At 49.0% G+C, this 20162-nt stretch overlaps 1 protein-coding gene across 4 annotated transcripts in view; it reads right to left on the bottom strand.

Annotated features, from left to right (window-relative positions):
- Positions 1-18221, bottom strand: part of BOC (BOC cell adhesion associated, oncogene regulated) — a gene marked incomplete at both ends in the record, with an annotated part of 40855 nt that extends 22634 nt beyond the window's left edge. For all 4 annotated transcript variants that reach the window (XM_079705519.1, XM_079705518.1, XM_079705517.1 and 1 more), the window contains 3 exons: positions 391-537; positions 17150-17428; positions 18125-18221. In XM_079705519.1, the coding sequence (XP_079561645.1) occupies positions 391-537; positions 17150-17428; positions 18125-18221 (523 nt within the window). The remainder of the gene's footprint in view (positions 1-390; positions 538-17149; positions 17429-18124) is intronic.
- Between the last annotated feature and the right edge of the window lie 1941 nt (positions 18222-20162).

Below are 20162 nucleotides of genomic sequence, written 5' to 3' on the forward strand. Positions count from 1 at the left end.
ATATTTCAAGTTCCACTAAAGACTGCCCTGCTGTGCGGGGAAGAGCCCCTGTCTCCCACCAGGGAACCCCACAGCTCCAGGAATGTCTGGTCCGTCAGGCAGCCCTCCTGTGTGTGCCTGGTGGCAGGGAGCCTGCATAGGGAGAGTCTCAGCCCTCATCCAATGGCAGCAGCTCAGCAGCATCTGCCAGGGCCTCAAAGGATGAAGAGATTCCTCGCGACAGGTTCAGGGGACCTCCACAACAGAGGCCAGTCCCTTCAGGATCCCGCGGGGCTAAATATCAGGGCAGAAGACAGCTGACGAGCATGGGGACAGGGGTTTGGGAAGCCCTGCAGAGACGGCCAGCTTCCCTCCTGGCCCCGGCCGCGGGGCTCCTGCTTGTTCGCTCACCTCTGGAGGCCTCCAGCCACTCGTGTTTGACGCTGTATCGGACCTGGGCTTTTGGGTGGCTCTCAGGAAGGTGACAGGCGATGACCGCCGTGTTCCCCTCATCGACTTCAATCACATGCTGCACGTCTAACTTGAAGTCCTGGAGATCTGTGGAGAGAAGGGAAGGGGCCGGTTGGGCCTCGATGCAGGAGAGAGGCAGACAGGGCCACATTTCAGGGTGGGCTTGTGCCTCAGTGTCTTTAGTCACAATCAACAGCTGCAAGAAGCTCACACACTCGGGGTGCTCTGGGGGTGCTCCGAGTCCTTGCTCCAACCTTTTGGTGTCTAGAGGAGTTTACAGGAGGGAATGTGTGGCCCGTGTCACTGCATGGGGAGCTCAGCTGGGTGTATATAAGTTGAGGGGGCGGGGTGCAGACAATTCCATGAAGTGGTGCCTGTGACGCAGACCAGCCTCTTTTGTTATACTGACATGGGGGGCAAGTTGGCTAGGCCCATCGGCCCCACTGAGCCTGGCTGGAAATGGGTCATAGTCAAGGCACAGATGTCCCGGCACAGCTCGTGGAGACTAAAAGGAACAACGATAGAGAATGCTTTTGTCTGTTTTCCAGTTCAATCAAGAATCGCCTTCTCCTCAGACATCCACAGCGAAAAGTGAAAGGCCCGAGATTCTGCTCAATTGCTAACGGTGGTTACAACCAGAAGGCTGATTCCTGCTACCCAGGAGCTATGCAGTCCTCCCCAGTATCCTCGGGGATTGGTTCCAGGTACCCCAGTGGATACTAAAATCGGCGGATACTCAAGTCCCTTATATAAAATTGTGCTGGACAACGATTACAGTCGGCCTGCCGTATCCTCGGATTTTCCACCTGCAGATTCAGAAAGCCGACTCCATGTCATGTCATGGCTAATTCTTTCTCAGGGCTAAGGATGGGGATCTGTGGATGCCTGAAGGATTTTCTAAGGCAAAGAGGGATGTCCCCAGTGTGGCTTAATGGCAGTGGAATGCGGGCGAGCCGAGGGTCCTGACACCAGGCTGCAGTCTCTCCTGACTTAGCTCAGGGGCAGGAAGACTGGGATTTAAACTGGAGAGGATGGAGATCCATCTGGAACCAAAGCAGGATGTTTCCTAAACAATCCAACGGTCCAAACAACAAAACTCTCTTTGAGCCAAATCACTGCTGTTGCTGAACAAAATGGGCCATTTGTGCAACAAAACCGCATTCCAAATTTGGTTTTCAGGATTGTGGCTGAATTTAATTTAAGAGAGGAAATAAAACTAATAGAGAATAAGATAAGAGAGATGAAAATATTTACCCAGACACTCTCTCCATAAAGGTACTCAGAAAGCCCTGGAGGCACCATCTCTGAGTGCTGACCACACCACATTCTGATGGCTGAGAACTGATACCATCTCAGTGTAACTGCAGTTCACGGCAAGACTCCACCTGCCTGTGTGGTTGGTTCCCAGACAAGGCAAAAGGAGCGGTGGGAATCAGGTTTCTCACAGAAGACATGAGCTAATTACCAAAAACAAACTACTGTCACCAGAGGAGAGCTCAGCAATCAAGGCACTCAGTGAGGTCAAGAGGTTTCCCATTTAATGGAACTTTCAAGAAGTTCTTAGTCAAGCCAAGCCAGAGTGGGGCAGGAAAGCCCTTTTATTTCTGTGAAAGGATCACTGTCCCCTTGATTCCAATATTCAACTGTGAACTTTTTAGGGGCAGGGACCAAGTCTTCTTCATGTATATGTCCTCTGAACCTAACCAGTACCTGGCGCAAGTAGATGCTCAGTGAATGCTGAATGACCAATGAGTGACTATCTTGGAGCTGGAACACTCAAGTCAGGTACAAGATGCCCATGCATGTTGCCTGTGAACTCAAATTTCATAGTTGAGTTGGGTCTATAGTATGAGCTCAAGGGCTTAGCACAACAAATTTTCCATGAACCTTTTATCCAAATGTGGCCAACCTTTATCTAAGTTTGGATATTTTGAAAATAGAATGTTTCTTGAGTGATTACTTCCAGGGTCACAGGAAAGAGGTAAAATAGGTGTAATAAATGTGGAATAAGAAATACATGCTGTTGGTCGGGACAAGGTGGCAGAGTAGAAGACCTTGAGCTCACCTCCTCCCACGAGCACACCAAAATCACAACTAACTGCTGAAGAGCCATCAGTAGAAAAGACTGGAACCTACCAAAAAAACATATTCTACATCCAGAGACAGAGAAGAAACCACAACAAGATGGTAGTAGGGGCACACTTGAGATATATTCAAATCCCATACCCCCAGGTGGGCAACCCACAAACTGGAGAATAATTATATCACAGAAGTTCTCCCACGGGAACAAGAGAGAGTTCTGAGCCCCATGTCAGGCTCCCCAGCTTGGGGGTCTGGCATCGAGAGGAGGAGACCCCAGAACATTTGGCTTTGAAGGTCAGTGGGGCTTGATCGCAGGAGCTCCACAGGACTGGGGGAAACAGAGATCCACTCTTAGAGGACATACACAGGTCTTGTGTGCACTGGGACCCAGGGCAAAAGCGGTGACTTCATAGGAGCCTTGGCCAGACCTACCTGCTGGTCTTGGAGGGTCTCCTGGGGAGGCAGTGGGTGGCTGTGGCTCTTTCTTGGGACATAAAAGCTGGTGGCAAACGTATCGGGATTACTCATCTGAAGGCTGACATCTTGCTTGGGTCATTAGCACCATGACCTGACCCCACCCAACAGCCTGCAGGCTCCAGTGCTGGCACACCTCTGCCAAACAACCAAGGGGGCAGGAACACAGTCCCACCCATCAACAGACAGGCTGCTTAAAGACTTCCTGAGCACACAGCCACCTCTAAACATGCTCCTTGACACAGCCCTGCCCACCAGATGGCCAAGACCCAATTCCACCCACCAGTGGGCAGGCACTGGCACCTCCCACCAGGAAGCCTGCACAAGCCTCTAGACCAGCCTCACCCACCGGGGGGGCAGACACCAGAAGCAAGAAAAACAGTCACATAGCCTGCAGAACTGAGTCCAAAAACACAGGTCTGGACCTACCCTGGGACCAGCTGGTCCCTGGCCACGAGGTGACGAGAGGGGAGTGTACTGCTGGGATACATAGGATATCCCCTACTGAGGGTCACTTCTCCAAGGCTGAGAAACATACCTAACCTTCCACATACATAAAAACACAAATAGAAGTTTAGACAAAATGACACGACAGAGGAATATGTTCCAGATAAAGGAACAAGATAAAACCCCAGAAGAACAACTGAGTGACGTGGAGATAGGCAATCTACCAGAGAAAAAGTTCTGAGTAATGATCGTAAAGATGATCCAAGAACTTGGGAAAAGAATGGATGCATAGAGCAAGAAGTTACAAGACGTTTTTAACTAAGAATTAGAAAATATAAAGAACAACCAATCAGTTGAACAATAACTGAAATGAAAAATACACTAGAAGAAATACATGCTGTTGACTGAGTAGTGTGGCAAAAACAATGACAGAATGCCTGATTCATCTCTATGGCCCCATTTTGCTTTCCAGCCTGAACCAGTGGTTCCTGCGGGTCAAGGTGAGCTCTCTCATGGATTCCTTCCTTTGGGTGGGTGCAGGGCCTTCTGGGCTTTTAAAGAATTATCTCATCATTATTTAATTTTGTGTTGGTGATAACCAACCCAAACTAAATTGCAAATTCCTAGCGGGCAACCTATTAATTTTGCACTCCATGCCCCCGCCCCAAGCCCCACTGCACCGTCTTCAGGATGCACCATGCTCACTTAGTCCTTGTTGAGTGACTAGTTTGGAAGGCTGTGCCCAAGGCCAGCTTGGTGGGCATGCACACTGTGCAGCTGTGCCGGGCCCTGTGCTTGGAAGACTTTCACCTTGCACTGAGCCCCACAAAATATGTAGCCCAGTCTTGGCTGAGCCTCTCAGCCAAGAGAGCGGATGTGTTTTCTCCCAGAGAGAAGGAAGGTATGGACTGTGGGAAGGGGGGACTGCCTGTGCTCAGTGTGTTCTAGCTGGATGTTGCTATCTGCTTTCCCAAGCAAGGCACTTCAGCAATGCAAAGGCCTTAACCCTCCTCAGCACAGGGTGTGCCCTACCTGCCAAGTCAGGAGGCTCCCCACAGTGAGCTGTGAGCGACTGTGAGCTCAGGGGCACCTGGAAAATTCCTCAGTCACTGAGAAGCACTCTCATGCATGCTCTAATAAATCTAAAAACTACTCCACCAAGAGTTTCTGAGTTTTTGTTTCACCCTCCTCCTTTACCTCATTCTAAGAAAATCTGCCTCAAGCAAGAATGTACTTAAGCCTAACAGATCATTTTGCAAGAAAGATGTGAGCAACTGAAACGTGTCTGGGATCAGAACGCCATCTCCAGCTTAGCCCTTGGCTTCTGCCCAATTGTAACTGAGGTCTTATCTGTGCACGGAGCACGCTGTCCTCCATGTACCCACCTCAGTGCCCCAACATTAGATAACACTATGCACTCCCCCTTAAGCCCCTCTCTTGGTGCCTTCTGCACGCTCTGACAATCCACTGCTGCCTTGGAGACAGCAGGCTGTGTGTGCGATAGCGGGGGCGTTGGTCAGCCATGCGGCAGACGGCCCCTCTGTTCTGATGCCAACATGGGCACGACAGCCCATGCGGGCAGGACCCAGGACACCCCAGCTGGGCTTCCAGCTCTCCACAAGGGCCGACTGGCAGGCGAGCCTCCTGGCTTCAAAACAAATAAGCAGCAGTTGGGTCCTTGGCCCTGTCCTCCCACCAAAGCTTAAGCTTTAGCTGTTGCTTCACTAGACAAATGCTCCCAATTTGGCTGCTGGAGCAAAAGTTGAGTTTCACTAAAAAGGGATCAAAGGCAGAGTAATGAAGTGATGGACGATCTGAAAATCAGAGCACCCCCTTTTCTAGCAGTTTTGGGCAGGAAGGAGGCCAGGCAGGGTCAGAGGCTTTGTGATCAATAACAGCCTAATCAGCCACCAGACGAGAGGCAGATGCAGGGAGATCCAGTTGGCTGCATATGAAGGAAAGCAGCCTGTTCTCAGGCCCCTTTGTCTGCAAAGCCAGTTTCCTGGTGAGTCCCTGGGCTGCTCAGAGCACCTTGCTGGGAATAAGGGGGCAGGCCCTTCCGTTACAAATGGGGTTAGCAGGCCTCAGGCCTCGCTGCAGAACGTTGGATCAGGTTTCCTGGGGGAAATGGCTTGACAGGACACCTGCCCTTGCCTGTTGGCTGGTGTGTTTGAGAAATCCATTAGAGGAATGTTTTTGCAGCTTTAATCCTCTTACCTTCCCTCAGACCCTTCTTTTGCATCCCCTCTTTGTGTATTCTTCCAACTATTTTATTAACTTGTCGGCACTAATCAAATGCCAGTAGGCTCACTCCTGTTTCTCAGCTCTCAACAGGTCAGAAGCCCTGGTCTTTGAGGCCATCTCTGGGTTTATGGACCTTCCTTATGTGTCACAGAACTTCGTGCTTTCTGAGAAAGCCCATAACATCTCAGGCTCCATATGGAACCCTGCCCAGTTCCTTGCCTTCTAAGCACTCAATTTCTTAACGGAACATATATCTTCTGATATATCACTTCCGTAGGAGCCTTGGATACACAGACTACAGGGGTCTGTTCAGACACAAATCATGCAATATGCTCTGAGTTTCCTCTTCACATTTACAGGGTACATCAGGCTCCTACCTTCTTGGCTGTGGGGAAAAAAGAAGGAAAATAAAAACTTTCCGAGGCATGTCGGGGTGTGGCTGCCATCACCAGGATCATATGCGAAACCACAAATTGACAGGTTTCACCTTGGGCCCCTTTTGAGTTTCTTTCTCTCCACCTTCTAGCCTGGATCCTTCCTTTATGAATAAAAGGCTCAGTAGATCTATGAATTAAATGACAATATTCATTGTATGTCTGTTCATTCTCATAACACAAAATTGTCAAATCTTGATTGTAGGCTCATCCTCCAATTTTTATAGACTCCACCTGTCCTGTTACGTTGTACACTGTGCCTCAGCAAAATGCCCCCAGTGTAATCAATAAACCTAACTTTTACTTTCAGGGAGTTTCCTTATTTGATCGTCTTCTCCCTGAGTCCTCCCTTAGGCTGAAAATTAAAGTTCGCTTCTGTTTAAGAAAGAAGTCAGGTAAGACGGTGCCTTCAGGTGGAGGCTGCCTGGATTTACCAACATCCCCATCTCCCTGAGCGCTGCTGAGCGATTAAAAACACATTCCGGCTTTCAACGCATCCAGGCATTTCTCGTACCTAGTCAGTCCCGTCCTACCCTCCTGCCTGTTCTCAGGGAGCACAGGACAAGCCTGCATGCATCTGCCGAGGCTTGGATGGGACCCACCAGATCGTGAGGCGACTGAATTGGGCTCACTTGGCAACGCTGCCGGGTGGCTCAGCAGCCTCGTGGCCGTCGACAAGTTTCTAGGCTGACCGATCATTCTACCCCCCAACTGTCCTGGCCGCCAGGCCTCAACTTGCCCCTGTGCTGGTTTGCTGCGTCTACGGCCAGTGTTACAAAGCATAGAAAGAGCTTGCCTCATGGAGTACCCCAGTGACATGCTGACCCTGTGGCCCATCCCTGCATGTTTTGAAAGGCAGCAAAGGTGCAAAGGAAGCAGATCCAAGAGCCCGGGGCTCACCGCTCTACCAACGGACTTGGAGGCGCTGTCTGAGCAGGTGAAGGGTCCTAGGCCTTGCCTCCCTGTGTGGGCTCTTGCAATGCAGGGGCTCTCCAGTGCCCTGAACTGCTTCGCGGATGGGCAGAGAATCACAGCACGACTTGATCTCCAAGTCACCTGAGGAGCCATGGCCTGGCACGACCCCAAGGTCAAGCCTCTGAAAGGAAGTGCGCTACAAGTGGAAAACCCTGGTGGTGGACTGCAGAAGCGGAGTGGAGGCTGGATCCTGACGGTGTTCCTGTTAGAGGTGGGACTGCCTGGATCCTGGTGAGTGGATGGGGTTTACTGTGGGATGGGCAGGCCTCTCAGACGCCACGCATTCTGGGTAGTGACTAAACCTATTACTAGTCCATAGCCCTGGCACACAGACCACTGAAGTCAAACCCAACTGCAGCCCACAAGGCTGGGCAAAATCTGCATATTCTGCAGTTGGCATCTGGCACAATACCATCCCTCCAGACACCACTGATTCATTTACTCAGCCAGCCAGAAGCTGCAAAGATACCAAGAAGATAAAGACATAGTTCCTAACCACAGGAGCTTTACTCTAATAGAAAAGACAGTTAAAACAACACACAAGGCAGGGTACAACAATTCGAAAGAGGGGTGTCCCCAGGCGTAGTCCCCGCCACCTTCACCAGCATTCCAACCTCAGTCAGGTTACCTCGATCTCCAGAGCAACTTAGAAAGGGGGTTGGTGGAGTGACTAACCCTCCCTTTGCAGGCTGGAAGAGCGGACAAATACATTTGCTCTCTTCAGGATTTTTTTCTGCCTGTTCAATTGCATAATTTTGGCTCCAGAGCCATCTCCTGACAGCCATGGAAACGTGACATGAAATTTCTCACACACACTTTCTGATGAAAGCAAGGCATGCTCTCTTTTATTTAAATAAAAAGTTTCTATGGGGGAGAAAAAAACCTTGGCAGATGCCAAACATATTAGTTGTTAAATCTTGTGTTTCTTTCTTTTCTTTTGAGTTAAGGTGGGGTGTGCACCTAGATTGGAGCAGTGGGAGGAAGCTGAGGACGGGGAAGAGATGAAGAGTCAGAGGGAGGAGAGCAGAAGGTCAGAGTCGAGACTGGAGGCGGGCAGGACAGGAGAGGGGGCATAAAAGGAGGGGTGCGTGAGGAAGGAGGAGGAAAATAAAAAGAACCTAGTGTGCAATGTCATTAAATGATTTGCAGTAAACTGGCCTAATGCTTCAGGAATTTCTTGGCTTGAACCAATTAAAAATATATATATATATTTTAAAAAGACATGAGAATGAGAAATGTTATTAATCCTTGAAACCAAATCAAGGATGGGAGCCATTTCTCCACTGAGTCTGGCAGCCAGATGAACAGAGAAGATGTCTGTAGACCATCCCATTTATTTGACTCCAGCGCTGCCGTGAAGGAGGGCTGGCTAGCAGAACTGGGGAGTTTCTTTTGGACTAGATGAAGGAATAAAATGGTTTGAAAACACACACTGGGGAAAGAGAGAAGAAGGAAAAAAAAGATTGACTTGCCAGCAACCCACATCACACATATTTCTCTGATCAACCAAATATAAACTAGAAACTTAGCAATGGGAAAAGTAACGTGAATCCCGGTGGTCTGGACTCATCAGAGCCAGAGCTGGTTCCTGGCATGGCCTTTGGCAGGTTGGCGGCCTGCACAGGAAGAGAGAGAGGAGAGAAGACAGAGGCGTTCGGAGGAACAATGGACATGAACCCTTCAGCGTGGCCTTTACAAACCGAATTCTAGGTGGGAGAGGCAGGGGCACAGTCTGAAGGCCGTGGGACCCACAGTGGTTCTCACTTTCCCCTCCACGCACCTGGGAACTACACAGTCCTAAAAGCAGTAATGACTACCCATGTCGTCTGCCCACCCTCTCTGACAGTGTCCCGTGAGGCGCCTGGTAGGACGTGGAGCCACTTCCGCGGGCGTCTCCCTTCAAACGTTCCAGAGTTTCCTCTAAAAATGCTTCATGCTTCTGACGTCCATCAATTTTTCTAAATCCTTCCTGAATCTATTTGTATTTTCAGCCTGTTTATATCCCAAGATGTTGCTCCATCCTTTCTTGTTTACTTCCTCAAAATTTTTACTATGTCATAATCTGGTGAAGAAATCTTTGTTCACCTTCTGCATGCCCTTTCTGATCTTCTAGACTTCAAACACATCTTATCTGGGAGTCTGCCTCTCCCTAGACATTCACCGAAGGCCTAGCCTGTGCCAGGCCCTTTGTGCAGCAGTGTGGCAGTCACAGAGGTGAAGGGCTAAGAAACGGTGGCAGGAGAGGCCTAGAGAAGTAAACTCGGGATGGCAGGGAGCCGGGAAGAGGGGACCCCACTCCAGACGTGGGGGGTCGAGGGGGTCAAGAAAAGATTCTTAGAGGAGAAGATACTTGAATCTTGAAAACTGAGAAGGAATTTACTAACCCAAGGGAGGTGGCAACTCTCTGGGAACGGAAAGGAGGTTGTTACAGGCGGACAGAGCACCATTTCAAAAACCAGGGCTTCCCTGGTGGCGCAGTTGTTGAGAGTCCGCCTGCTGATGCAGGGGACATGGGTTCGTGCCCCGGTCCGGGAAGATCCCACATGCCGCAGAGCGGCTGGGCCCGTGAGCCGTGGCCGCTGAGCCTGCGCGTCCAGAGCCTGTGCCCTGCAACGGGAGAGGCCACAACAGTGGGAGGCCCGTGTACTGCAAAAAAAAAAAAAAAAAAGAAAAGAAAACCAGTGCAAGACTAGCTGAGGAAATGGCAGGGTTGCTGGGTCTAGAGTGGGAGGAGGTAGGGCTGAGAGGGAGGCTTAAGTGTCACGCTGCAGCCTGAGTCTTACTCTGTGATGCCTTTTCAATGTTTTTAAGTAGAAAAGGAGCGCAGTCACCAAAAATGAAGCACAATTTTCCCTAAAGAAAAAAAATGCTGTTTCTGCCTCAGCAAGTTTTTTTTTTTTTTTCCTTTTGCTTACCCTTTTTTCCCCTCAGTATTAAGTGATAGTCTTTTATTTAGATTTGAACATTGTGTCCCATTTGCAGGACAGACTCACTGTTCTATAGTTCCTGGGACTATTACCAGATTCCAAAAATGGTTGAAAGTCTAAAAAACAAGATCAGGGTAGAAATCCCTGATCTCTTCTATACACACACACAAAAAAGGAGAGCCAAGGAACTCATTTGCTCTCTTGATGCTTTTTCATTTTAAAGGAACCATCTTGCATCATGTTCTTTAGAGGTTCCAGTGATTTCAAGCAAGCTAATCAATCCTTCCCCTTGTCTTCCTATGCAAAAGGCTTCTTAAAGTCTGTTCTGGCTCACTGAATCTATAGTTGTACCTGCTTAACACACTGTGTGGTCCTTCCCTTTTCTCTCAGCTTAGAAAATGAACCTAGGATTTTATTTAAGCATATGGGTGTGCGTGCAAAGAACAGACTGAGGAGAGGAGTGGGGTAGGTTAAGAGTTCTAAGCATGTCCCTGGGAGAAGATGCACTGTGGAACTGAGTCCTCTTTGGGTAAATATTGACCGTTGCTAAATAGAGAATTGGAACCCTGGCTGTTTGGGGCAGTTGCTGCCATGATGCCCTGAGCTAACTCCACACATTTGTCTGGGCACCTGTGCCAGGCGTACTGGGATTAGCATTGCCAAAGCCATTTGAAGATTTCACCAGAATACCAGGGGAAATTCTTGTGAGGTGTGAATTTCTGCCTGTATCCAGTAGAAAACAGAAAGGGTTAATATGACTTTGGCCTAAAGCTGTAAGGTATTCCTTAGTCATCTCCTATTTAAAAGGTACTCAAGCTGCTTAGTACCTTTTAGGTTTAAACTTTCAATAATTTTCTTGTCCAACTGGCAAAGTAAAATACACAACGCTTACGGCATAAAGCAGTTGGATTTCAAGGTCAAGTTAGTTCTCCTTTTCCAACTATACCACCATGTGGAGCTGTCTCTGCCTCTGCCAGCAAAGGCAGATTCACACTCTGCCTGGTGGGTATCTTCAGATCCAGCTTTCAGCTGCAGACTCCTTTCCCCTCCTAGGGAAATACAGCCACTGGGTGATTGTCTCTCTCTTGCTACCTCATCCTAATTTCAGGATCTGAGTGAACTCACTATGGAATTATCTGCACCGTCCAAGAAACTGCACTGGGCTTAGGTCTAAGTACACAATGTAGAGAGCTGAACTTCGTTGTTGAAGGTCCGAGAAAGGGATGTGAGGACTCAAAAAATTAGAGATAAAGGTTGTCCTGCACACATTCAAGGCTCAACCCTGAGTCTTCCTCAATCCCCTGAAACTGAAATGAATCACTGTTCACCAGAGCTCCCATGAAAATCTGTTTATATCTCTATTAGGCAACTCATGGGTCTGACTGACTTGCTTTATGGCTAACATGTAAATGCAGTCCACCTTCTCCATCAGACTAAGAGATCCTCAGCAGGACGGACTAGGTCTTACTGTGCTGTTGGAAATTCTAAACACTCCCCAATTCTCAGGACACCAATCTCCAAAACACCCAGATATTGAACTCAAGAGAATGGTTGGTTGGCTGGTCCCCTAGCGGGACTCATGAATCGCCAGCCTGCTGGCTAGCCCTGTGGGTTTTGGACTTACCAGCCTCCACAATCATGTGAGCCAATTCTTTAAAATGAATCTTTCTCTCCCTTTCTTTTTTCCTTTCTCTACTCCTCTTTCTCTCTCTCTCTCCCCATATGTATGTGTGTGTATAATTATATATATGTTCTCCATAAAATTACATGTGTGTATATATAATTATATAACTGTATATATGTGTGTATATATAATCATATGTATGTTCTCCATAAAATTATATGTGTTTATATAATTATGTATGTGTGTATATATACATACATGCATTTTATATATATATGGAGAGAAGGGGCGGGGAGAGAGATTGGCTCTTCTTCTCTGGAGAACCCGGACTAAAAGCAAGGATAAAGGAAGCTAGAAATATTTTTTAAAAATGTTGACAGCAATCCTTAATGGCCTATTCTAATTCAGGGTCACAGCACAGAAGACCTTAAGGAAGTGTCTGATGGGAACCAGAGCTGGGGAGCTGAGTAAGAAGAGTCATGGCTTCTGTCTGTGGAACTCACAAGGCCAAGGGCCAGGGTCGGCCCATCCTGCCAGCGCAAACCAGCACTGTCTCCTTGGAACAATAAGCAGCAGTGAACCAACACAAGCATAAATGGGCAGCTCTGTGGGCTACACTGACAACATATATGCAGTGACACTATGGGCTGCTCTCAGAGGTGGCGGGGAGGTGGGAACCCAGGTTGGAGAACATGTGTGTAGGGGAAGCTAAGAAATTCACAGGAAATGGGTTTGTTCTCTCTTCCTGATAAGCCAGTCCTCTCTCTTGGCTCTGGCTGTGATGGAAGCTTTGCCACTCCTGGGCTCTGTCGTCCTAGGGCTGCTCCCAGAATGGAGTTGGGCAGCACAGGGTTGGGCACAGGCCTCAGAGCCTTCTGCAAGAGGACACTCCACAGATATGTGCTGACCAAATGGGTGAGTGAATGAAGTCTGGAATTCATAAAATGCCTCAAAATATTCCTATCATATACTCTCTCATTTGATTCTCTAAAAAACAAAACAAAACAAAACCATAAGATGATGATGTAATCATTACTGTGCTCATTTCACAGTTGTGGCAATCTGGGAAATCAAGTGACTTGCCCAAAGCCACATTAACTCTTAAGTGGCAGAGTTAAAACTTAAAAAAAAAAAGAAGAAAAAAAGATCCTCGGTTTAAGTTGCTTGTTTTTTCCATTACACCAGTTTGGCTCTTCATTTCACTCATGGGTTAAATTATGGTAACAAAGGGCCCCTGTCCCCTTCTGACCTTTCCTCAAAGGCACAGAGTCATGGACACAGCTGCCTAAGGGGAACTCCTTCCTTTCCTGTCAGCTGTCTTGCCTCTGATCTCTCATGCCAGAGAAGGATAATTCAGGAGTACGTGACTGGTCCTAGGGCTTAAAGACCTTATGGAGGGGTTACAGATCGGCTGTCAATTAAACCAGCATCAGCATAAGACTTCACATTAGCCTGAGGACTAAAATCCCCAGATATAGAATTACTACCCAGTTACAGCCTATTTTATTTCCAACTATGACTAGGACCTAGGGATTATAGGATAACTGGAAGAATTAACTGAAAAGATAGAAAGAAGGTAAAAATGAAGAATTATTAGGAGTTTATCTGAATGGTAGATGACTAGTGGTAAGGGGTTGGAAACAGCTTTCACGCTGTGTGCCAGCTCTGAACTGGTTGTGATTACGTGCTGTGCTGTGTGGAAAGCAACGCTAAGGATGCCTCGGGGTCCAGGAACAAGGAATGTGGTGTCCACGGGCAACATCCGCTGTTGGTTCAGGCGCACAGAGTGGTTGGCACCCGGGTGTAAAGCTTGTGAAAAGAGAGGTAAGAGGAAGAGAGGTAAGAAAGGAGAGCAAAGCATTTCAAAAAGAATTAGACAAGATGGTCTGAAGAGAGGCATCAGCAGCAAGAGAGATTCACCACAAAGAAAGCTTAAGTGAAAAGGGAAAAATAATCTCCACAAAAGAGAGTGGGAAGGGCACCTCCACAGAGAGTGCGAAAAGCAGTTCTCCACACAGCCAGGACCACCTGGAGGAGAGGGTGGGAGTGCACAGGTGAGACTTCAGGTGGTCCCATTTTACCTGAAGAACACAGGCTGATGTCACCAGGCAGGGGTAAAGTACAAGTGCACCCCCTGGCATCAGAGTAAAAGCGGTCTGGACCAGGGAAGTTCTGCTAGCAGCCTCCTCCACATCCCTGAATCCGCAAGCCAGGTCTTAGCCCCCATCACTGAAAGCCCCCATCACTGCAAGCCCCCATCACTGAAAGCCACCAGTGATCTCTAGGGGTTCACGGAGATGCAGGAGGCAGCGCCCTGCCACGGAGGCCCAACAGCAAGTGCCCTGCCTGAGGATGAACATCTGAATGCACTGGGGAGAGGCCGGAGGAGAAGGAAGCCTGAAACACCAAGTGTGGGTGTGCGTGCGTGCGTGCGTGCAAGCGCCAGCACACCGCTGCCGGTCTCGCCTCTGAATGCAGAACGTGCCTTCGATAATCCCTTCTGCCGCTCGGCCTCCCTCGCACACCAGCCACCCAGAAAAACACAGCCCCCATTCTGCTCAGGAATGTGCTCTGGGAAACTTAATCTAGCTGCTGAGTCTGGGCCAAATCCCCCACGGCATTAACCCAAGGACAGCACCCCTCTCTCCCGCCTTCCCACCACCCCGTCACTGCCTCCTGCAAGTTTGGGAGGCTGTAGTTCCAGTCCACCAACTCCCTCTCCCCAGGACCCAGACCCTCCAAGCCCGCTCTCCCCATTTCCAGCACTTCTCCATCCATCTTCTGGTCAGGCCCAAACATTTCTTTTCTGATTCATGCCTACATGACACGCCAATGGCTCTTGGTTTTCAAACAAGACTCGCCTCAGCTTCTGCACAAGCCCCCTCTTCTCTCACTGCGCCTTCTTGGGTTGCAACCAAACCATTCCCTTTGTGCTCACTGCCAACTGCAGATCCCTTTGAGCACCAGAGAAAGAAGCGGCCAGGAATTTTTTAAAAATAAAGGCTATAAATTGTCTCTCCTCACACAGATTCACCTTGAAGTAGAAGGAGGGCTCCAAAATAAATCTTCCACTCTCCAGCTCTCCTGTTCTCCAAACAATGAGAGGTTCAGGCTGGCTCGTGATTAGGCCAAGTTAGGGAGTCTCCCAAGTCTTCACAGACGAGGGCTGACCATTTGCAGGTGAGCAAACCTCCTGGAGGAGCGGCGTTGCTAAAGGCACAAAGGCTGCTAAAAGGCACCTCTCCTTTGTAATAACGAACAACAGGCAAGGACCCGATTGCCCAGCCCTAGGAAGAGCGTTCAGGACACTGTGGTAGAGCCACTCTGGGATGTTCTAGGGCCATGAGCAACTGTGCTCCTGCTCTGGAGGGGGATGGGGGACAGATTAACTAGAAGCGTGCCAGAGCGGTGGTTACACGGTACGTACACGTGAAAAACACATTGGGCTGTTCACTTAACATTCGTGCATTTTGTGTACTTTACTGGATGCATTTTATACTCAATAAAAAAGAAAAAGTAAATACGGTCCTATGGCCAATGGAAAACGCTTGTCATACGATGTCAAAGGGGAGAGAATAAGGACAGACACTGTATATTCAGTCGTGTAAAAATATAGGTAGGGATGAAGACCAGAAGGGTGTACTCCAAAATGATGATGGTGGTGGTATGAGGATGGTGGGGAGACATTATGTTCCACATATTCTCAACTTTCTAGAGTCAATTGAATTATAATTTAAAAATCTACGAGAGAAGTATGATGGTAAGAAGTGTAGCTCTGGCCTCAGCCCTTCTTGTTATGACGAGATGACCCCTGTCACCCTCCTCACCCAGCTCTCCCAGCACCCTCCCCAAGCCCACCAGCACACCTGGGGGGGTGGGCCCAGCAGGTGGCCCAGGGCCTGCCTGCCTCACTAAACCCAAACCCGAACCGTAAGCCTGCTCCCCAGAGGCCTGGCACTCAGATTCAGTGAGTGCTGCTGCGGCCAGAGGCAAAGTGGCTCCAAGATGCAGCCCAGGCTTGGCCTCCCCCACTAGGGAGGTAGCTAGGGACCCACCCTGTCTTCCGGCCTCCTCTGAGAAGAGGGCAGGGCTGCTAAACGGGTTCCTCAGGAAACAGGAGTACCGTTGCCAGCCTCCTTCTAGTCTCTATTCTCCCACGGGAGTGAAGTCCCTCTAGGGATCTGGAAACCAGAGGGCGGGGCGGGGTCTTTTCTCCCCTGCTTTTCTACTCCCCCTTCTCTCACCACTTTCTCCCCAGGACTCACGCCTCACACCTCAGGGACCCCAGCCGACGCTTAAGGAGCATCTTAGAAGCTTGGCTGCCTTAGGTGTGACCTGTAACATAAGGACCACCAACCTCCTGGAACCACATGGTCCAGGAGGTTGATAACGATGGTGACACGGAAGCAGGGCTGTCCGGGATAAAGAGGCACAGCTAAGTCGTGAGGGAACAAGCTCAGGAGACCTTCTCAAAGGTTAAGCCCAAACACCATGGAACTCTCAACAAGATCCCCTGTTTCCTAGGCTTCAGCCACCAGGAAGGGGAGGTTAATTCTTAATACTGTTGACCTTGAACAACATGGGTTTGAACTGCGTGGGTCCACGTGGCTGGAGATCTTTTCCCCCACAGTAAATACTATGGCACCGCATGCCCCGAGGTTGGTTGGACCTGTGGATGCAGAGGACCCCTTATGAGTTATATGCCAATTCTCGAGTGCCCAGAGGGTCGGCGACCCTCACCCTGAATTGTTCAAGGGCCAAGTGAATGTCCTGGCTATAGACTCCACGTATAAGAGCAGGTGTTGCGGCTGAGCTTCCAAAATAAGCCTTTGGAAGTTTATTTAACCAGTCAAGTCTCATTTCCCATACATACCATGGGTAGAAAATCAGGTAATGTGTGTACTGAGCTTGGGCACAATAGTGTATCCAAGTGGTCATTATATACAAGAGTAGCACGAAGTCTTCTCCCGGCATCCTCCTTGGACCAAAGTGTCACCTCACTTCTTCCTCTCTACCCTCTGTCCCACAGTTCCCTTTTCATTGTGTTCCACTATTTCTGTTTCAGGAATTTAGACTATGCCTGCCCCGCAGAGAGGCAGGAGGCCAAGGGGGAATGGGCGGGCTCTGTTCAGACCACACGTGGCCCTGTACATGCTCTGACTGCAACTGCTTCGAGGATGGGGGGCGGGGGCACAACAACATTGAAGACCACAGGGCAACCAAGTAGAAAGGCACGGCGTGGCCCAGCTCTGGGGCCCACAGAAACAGCTCAACCATGTCAAGTTTCCTTCTTTCTAGACGCTCACTCCAAACACTGCCTCTACTCAGAGAGCACAAAGGTCCCCAGCCACTGGAGATTACTGGGCAGCCACCACTCTGATTGGAAACGTCAGCTGGCAAGGCCCCTTTTATGGTGGGACTGATGACAGGGGGTTTGATTGGGGTGGGGGACAGAGAGAGGATGGGAGGGGGCAGAGAGGAGCAGTACTCACTAGCTAGTGTCACGGTGGCTGGCACGCTGGCCACAGCCCCTGCAGGCATCCGGGCCACACACTGGTACCGTCCCACAGTGTGGTTGTTGAGGGCAGTGATGACGAGGGTCCCGCGGGTGATGAGGACGCCCAGGGCATCGTCCGAGCCATTCAGCTCCTTCCCGTTCAGGCGCCAGGTGGTGTTCATCCAGGGGGGCTCCACCACGCAGCCCAAGATCACGGTTCCTCCGAGCTTCTGGACGGTGGAAGAAGGCTGGACAGTGACCTGAGGAACCTCGTCTGGGGGAAGAACAGGGATGCAGCGATGAACTGACACCCCCAAGAAACCAACAGCATGACATGCTCAGAAGCACAGCACCCAGGCAGCCTTTCAGAGTTGAGCAACCCAGAGAGGAGTTGACTTTTCTCTGAAGAACTCTGCTGACCTCGGGTCCATTTCCCCAACCTGGCCTTTTCCCCAGAAAGTAGACTGGAGTGGCAGTGTGGTATGAAGGCAAGAGCTCAGGCTTTGGACCTGAACAGGAGCTGCGTCTGAATCCCAGTGCCACTGCTTCTGAGCCAGGGAACTTTAGCCTTTTGGGGTCTCAGTTTCTTATCTGTAAAATGCGACTAATAATATTTGTCTCACAGCGTCGCTGGGAAGCTGACAAACAATGCATGTAAACTGCCTGCTGTAATGCCATATAGTAAGTGCTCAATAAAAGGTAGTTCAGTCATTATCATTACTTCCTCTAGTATAAGTTTCAAATGATTAAAATATCAAAATACAACCAATATGATGTTATTGAGATCATTTCTCATCTTGTATTATTGAGCGTGTCCCTGAAGGTCAGTGGGAAGGAAATGCTCTTTGAAATCCAGGAGGAAGGAGGCCTTTTTAGAGGGTCCTTGTAGAATGCTTGATGCTTCCCTCTGACACTAGGGGCAAAGTGTTCTTCCCAGAAGGGCCACTGAGAAGGCAAGGAAAACACTCACTCAGGTTTGCGAAGCAGCCCGCCATGGCCAAGAGGAGGCAAGCAAGTGTGACCTCGGACCTCTTTCCTCTCTGCGTTATCATCATCCCACGCGGCATGGTGTGTCAACGTCCCATAAGCCAAAGGAGTCACTCAAAGAGGTACCGCAATCCCCTGCTACACTCTGTGGTGAAAAAGAGAGAGAAACGGCTGTGGTAAGAATGCCTGGGGCACCCCTGTGGTAGCCATGGGGCCTGGCTTTGTCCCCATGCCCCCTGCTTCCATCACACAGGTGGTAACATTCAAAGTCTTGACCTGGCTGGCTATTGGAAGACTAAAGAACACTCTCATGCCATTTCTCATCTAACATAAGCTGCTTCTAAGTTGCCCCTTTGAGCTAGAAGGGGATGTCATGGTAAGAAGGCCAGAGCCTTGCCCAGTGCACCCATAGCAACAAGGACAGGAGAGCCCAGGACATGGAGAGGCGGAGACCGGCCGCCATGTCCCAGGCTCAGGGCAGTGAGTAGCCAGCACAGATGCTGGAAAGGATGCAGTTATCTTTACCATTTGCTTGCAGGAGGCTAGGTGCCCAGGGCTACGTGGCACACCATGCTGCTAGTTTAGACTACGGTGCACAGTGCTGTCATAGTACACTGAATGCATGCTTCATCCCTCATTTAGGGGATGTTACTAATTAATGAATCCTAAAGTCTCAGAGGCTCATGAAAGATCTCCTGTTTTGACTCACCCCAGCCCTTCACCTACCTCCTTGCCAACATTCTTTGATTTCCTGGAACCTACCAACCCTCCTCAGTTTGTCTAACCTCTGCAACTCCAGACAAACACAGACAAAAGTCACACTCAGCCAAGGCCCCTCTTCTTCTCTCCGTCCCCTAGGGCTGAAATTCTGGTATTTTCCATCTCTACAAAATCTGTACTTTTTTTTAAATAGACAATTTCATTTTTATCTTGGTCTTCTGCCAGATCATTTTTTTTTCCCAGAGGCTCTCCTTTATATGCATTCTTTTTGACCCTGAGTCCTAATCAGATTATTTTAAATTTTAGTGACATAAAATTTTCACATAGTGAAACACACACATCTTGAGTGTATAATCATAAATGTGCATATGCCTAATACATTTTTTTAAATGACAGAATTAAAGTGGAAACTAGGCAGTTTTATAATCATAGTGGCAATTGTTACACTCCCTTCGTAGTGACTGACAGAACAGTTAGACGAAAAATTGTAGGGATATAGAAGATCTGAACAACAATGTCAACCTTCTTGATCTAATTGACATTCATTAATCATTAGAGCCAACAACAGTATTCTTTTTTTTTTTTTTTTTTTTTTTTTTTTTTTTGCGGTACGCGGGCCTCTCACTGTTGTGGCCTCTCCCATTGCGGAGCACAGGCTCCGGACGTGCAGGCTCAGCGGCCATGGCTCACGGACCCAGCCGCTCCGCGGCATGTGGGATCTTCCCGGACCAGGGCACGAACCCGTGTCCCCTGCATCGGCAGGTGGACCCTCAACCACTGCGCCACCAGGGAAGCCCACACAGTATTATTTCTTTATGCCTCATTTAAGCTATGGTGTTTAAAAGATTCATCAAAATCACAAAGAGGCAAATGTACACACACTTCTGTCACAGCCGAAACCAAGATCTTGCCTCTGTGTTTTCACTGCTGTACCTATAGAACATGAGACCAATGAGGAAGGTGTGCCAACACCCTGCTAGGCAGGGAGACAGTAGAGTGAGATTCAGGTAACTGAAGGCAGCATCACAGTGATCTAGACAGTGGATGCATATTCCTGAATCATGCACATGCGGCGATATTAATAGTATATTTCCAGGAGGGTGACGTATACTCAAAATGAAAACACTTTTGGACCAGTTTATCTAAACCAGTGACTCTTTCAAAAACTTATAGTCATCACTGAAAAATCATAGGAGGTAGTTAAGCTGCCCAGCTGACAGCTGTACGCTCTCCAGTCTCTGGAGTTCTGGCTACTTGTATGGTCTGTTGTAAGAGCCGGTCTTGGGCCTCTCAACTCCCAT

This window comes from Hyperoodon ampullatus (genome assembly GCF_949752795.1).
Source record: "Hyperoodon ampullatus genome assembly, chromosome: 5".
Taxonomy (NCBI): domain Eukaryota; kingdom Metazoa; phylum Chordata; class Mammalia; order Artiodactyla; family Ziphiidae; genus Hyperoodon; species Hyperoodon ampullatus.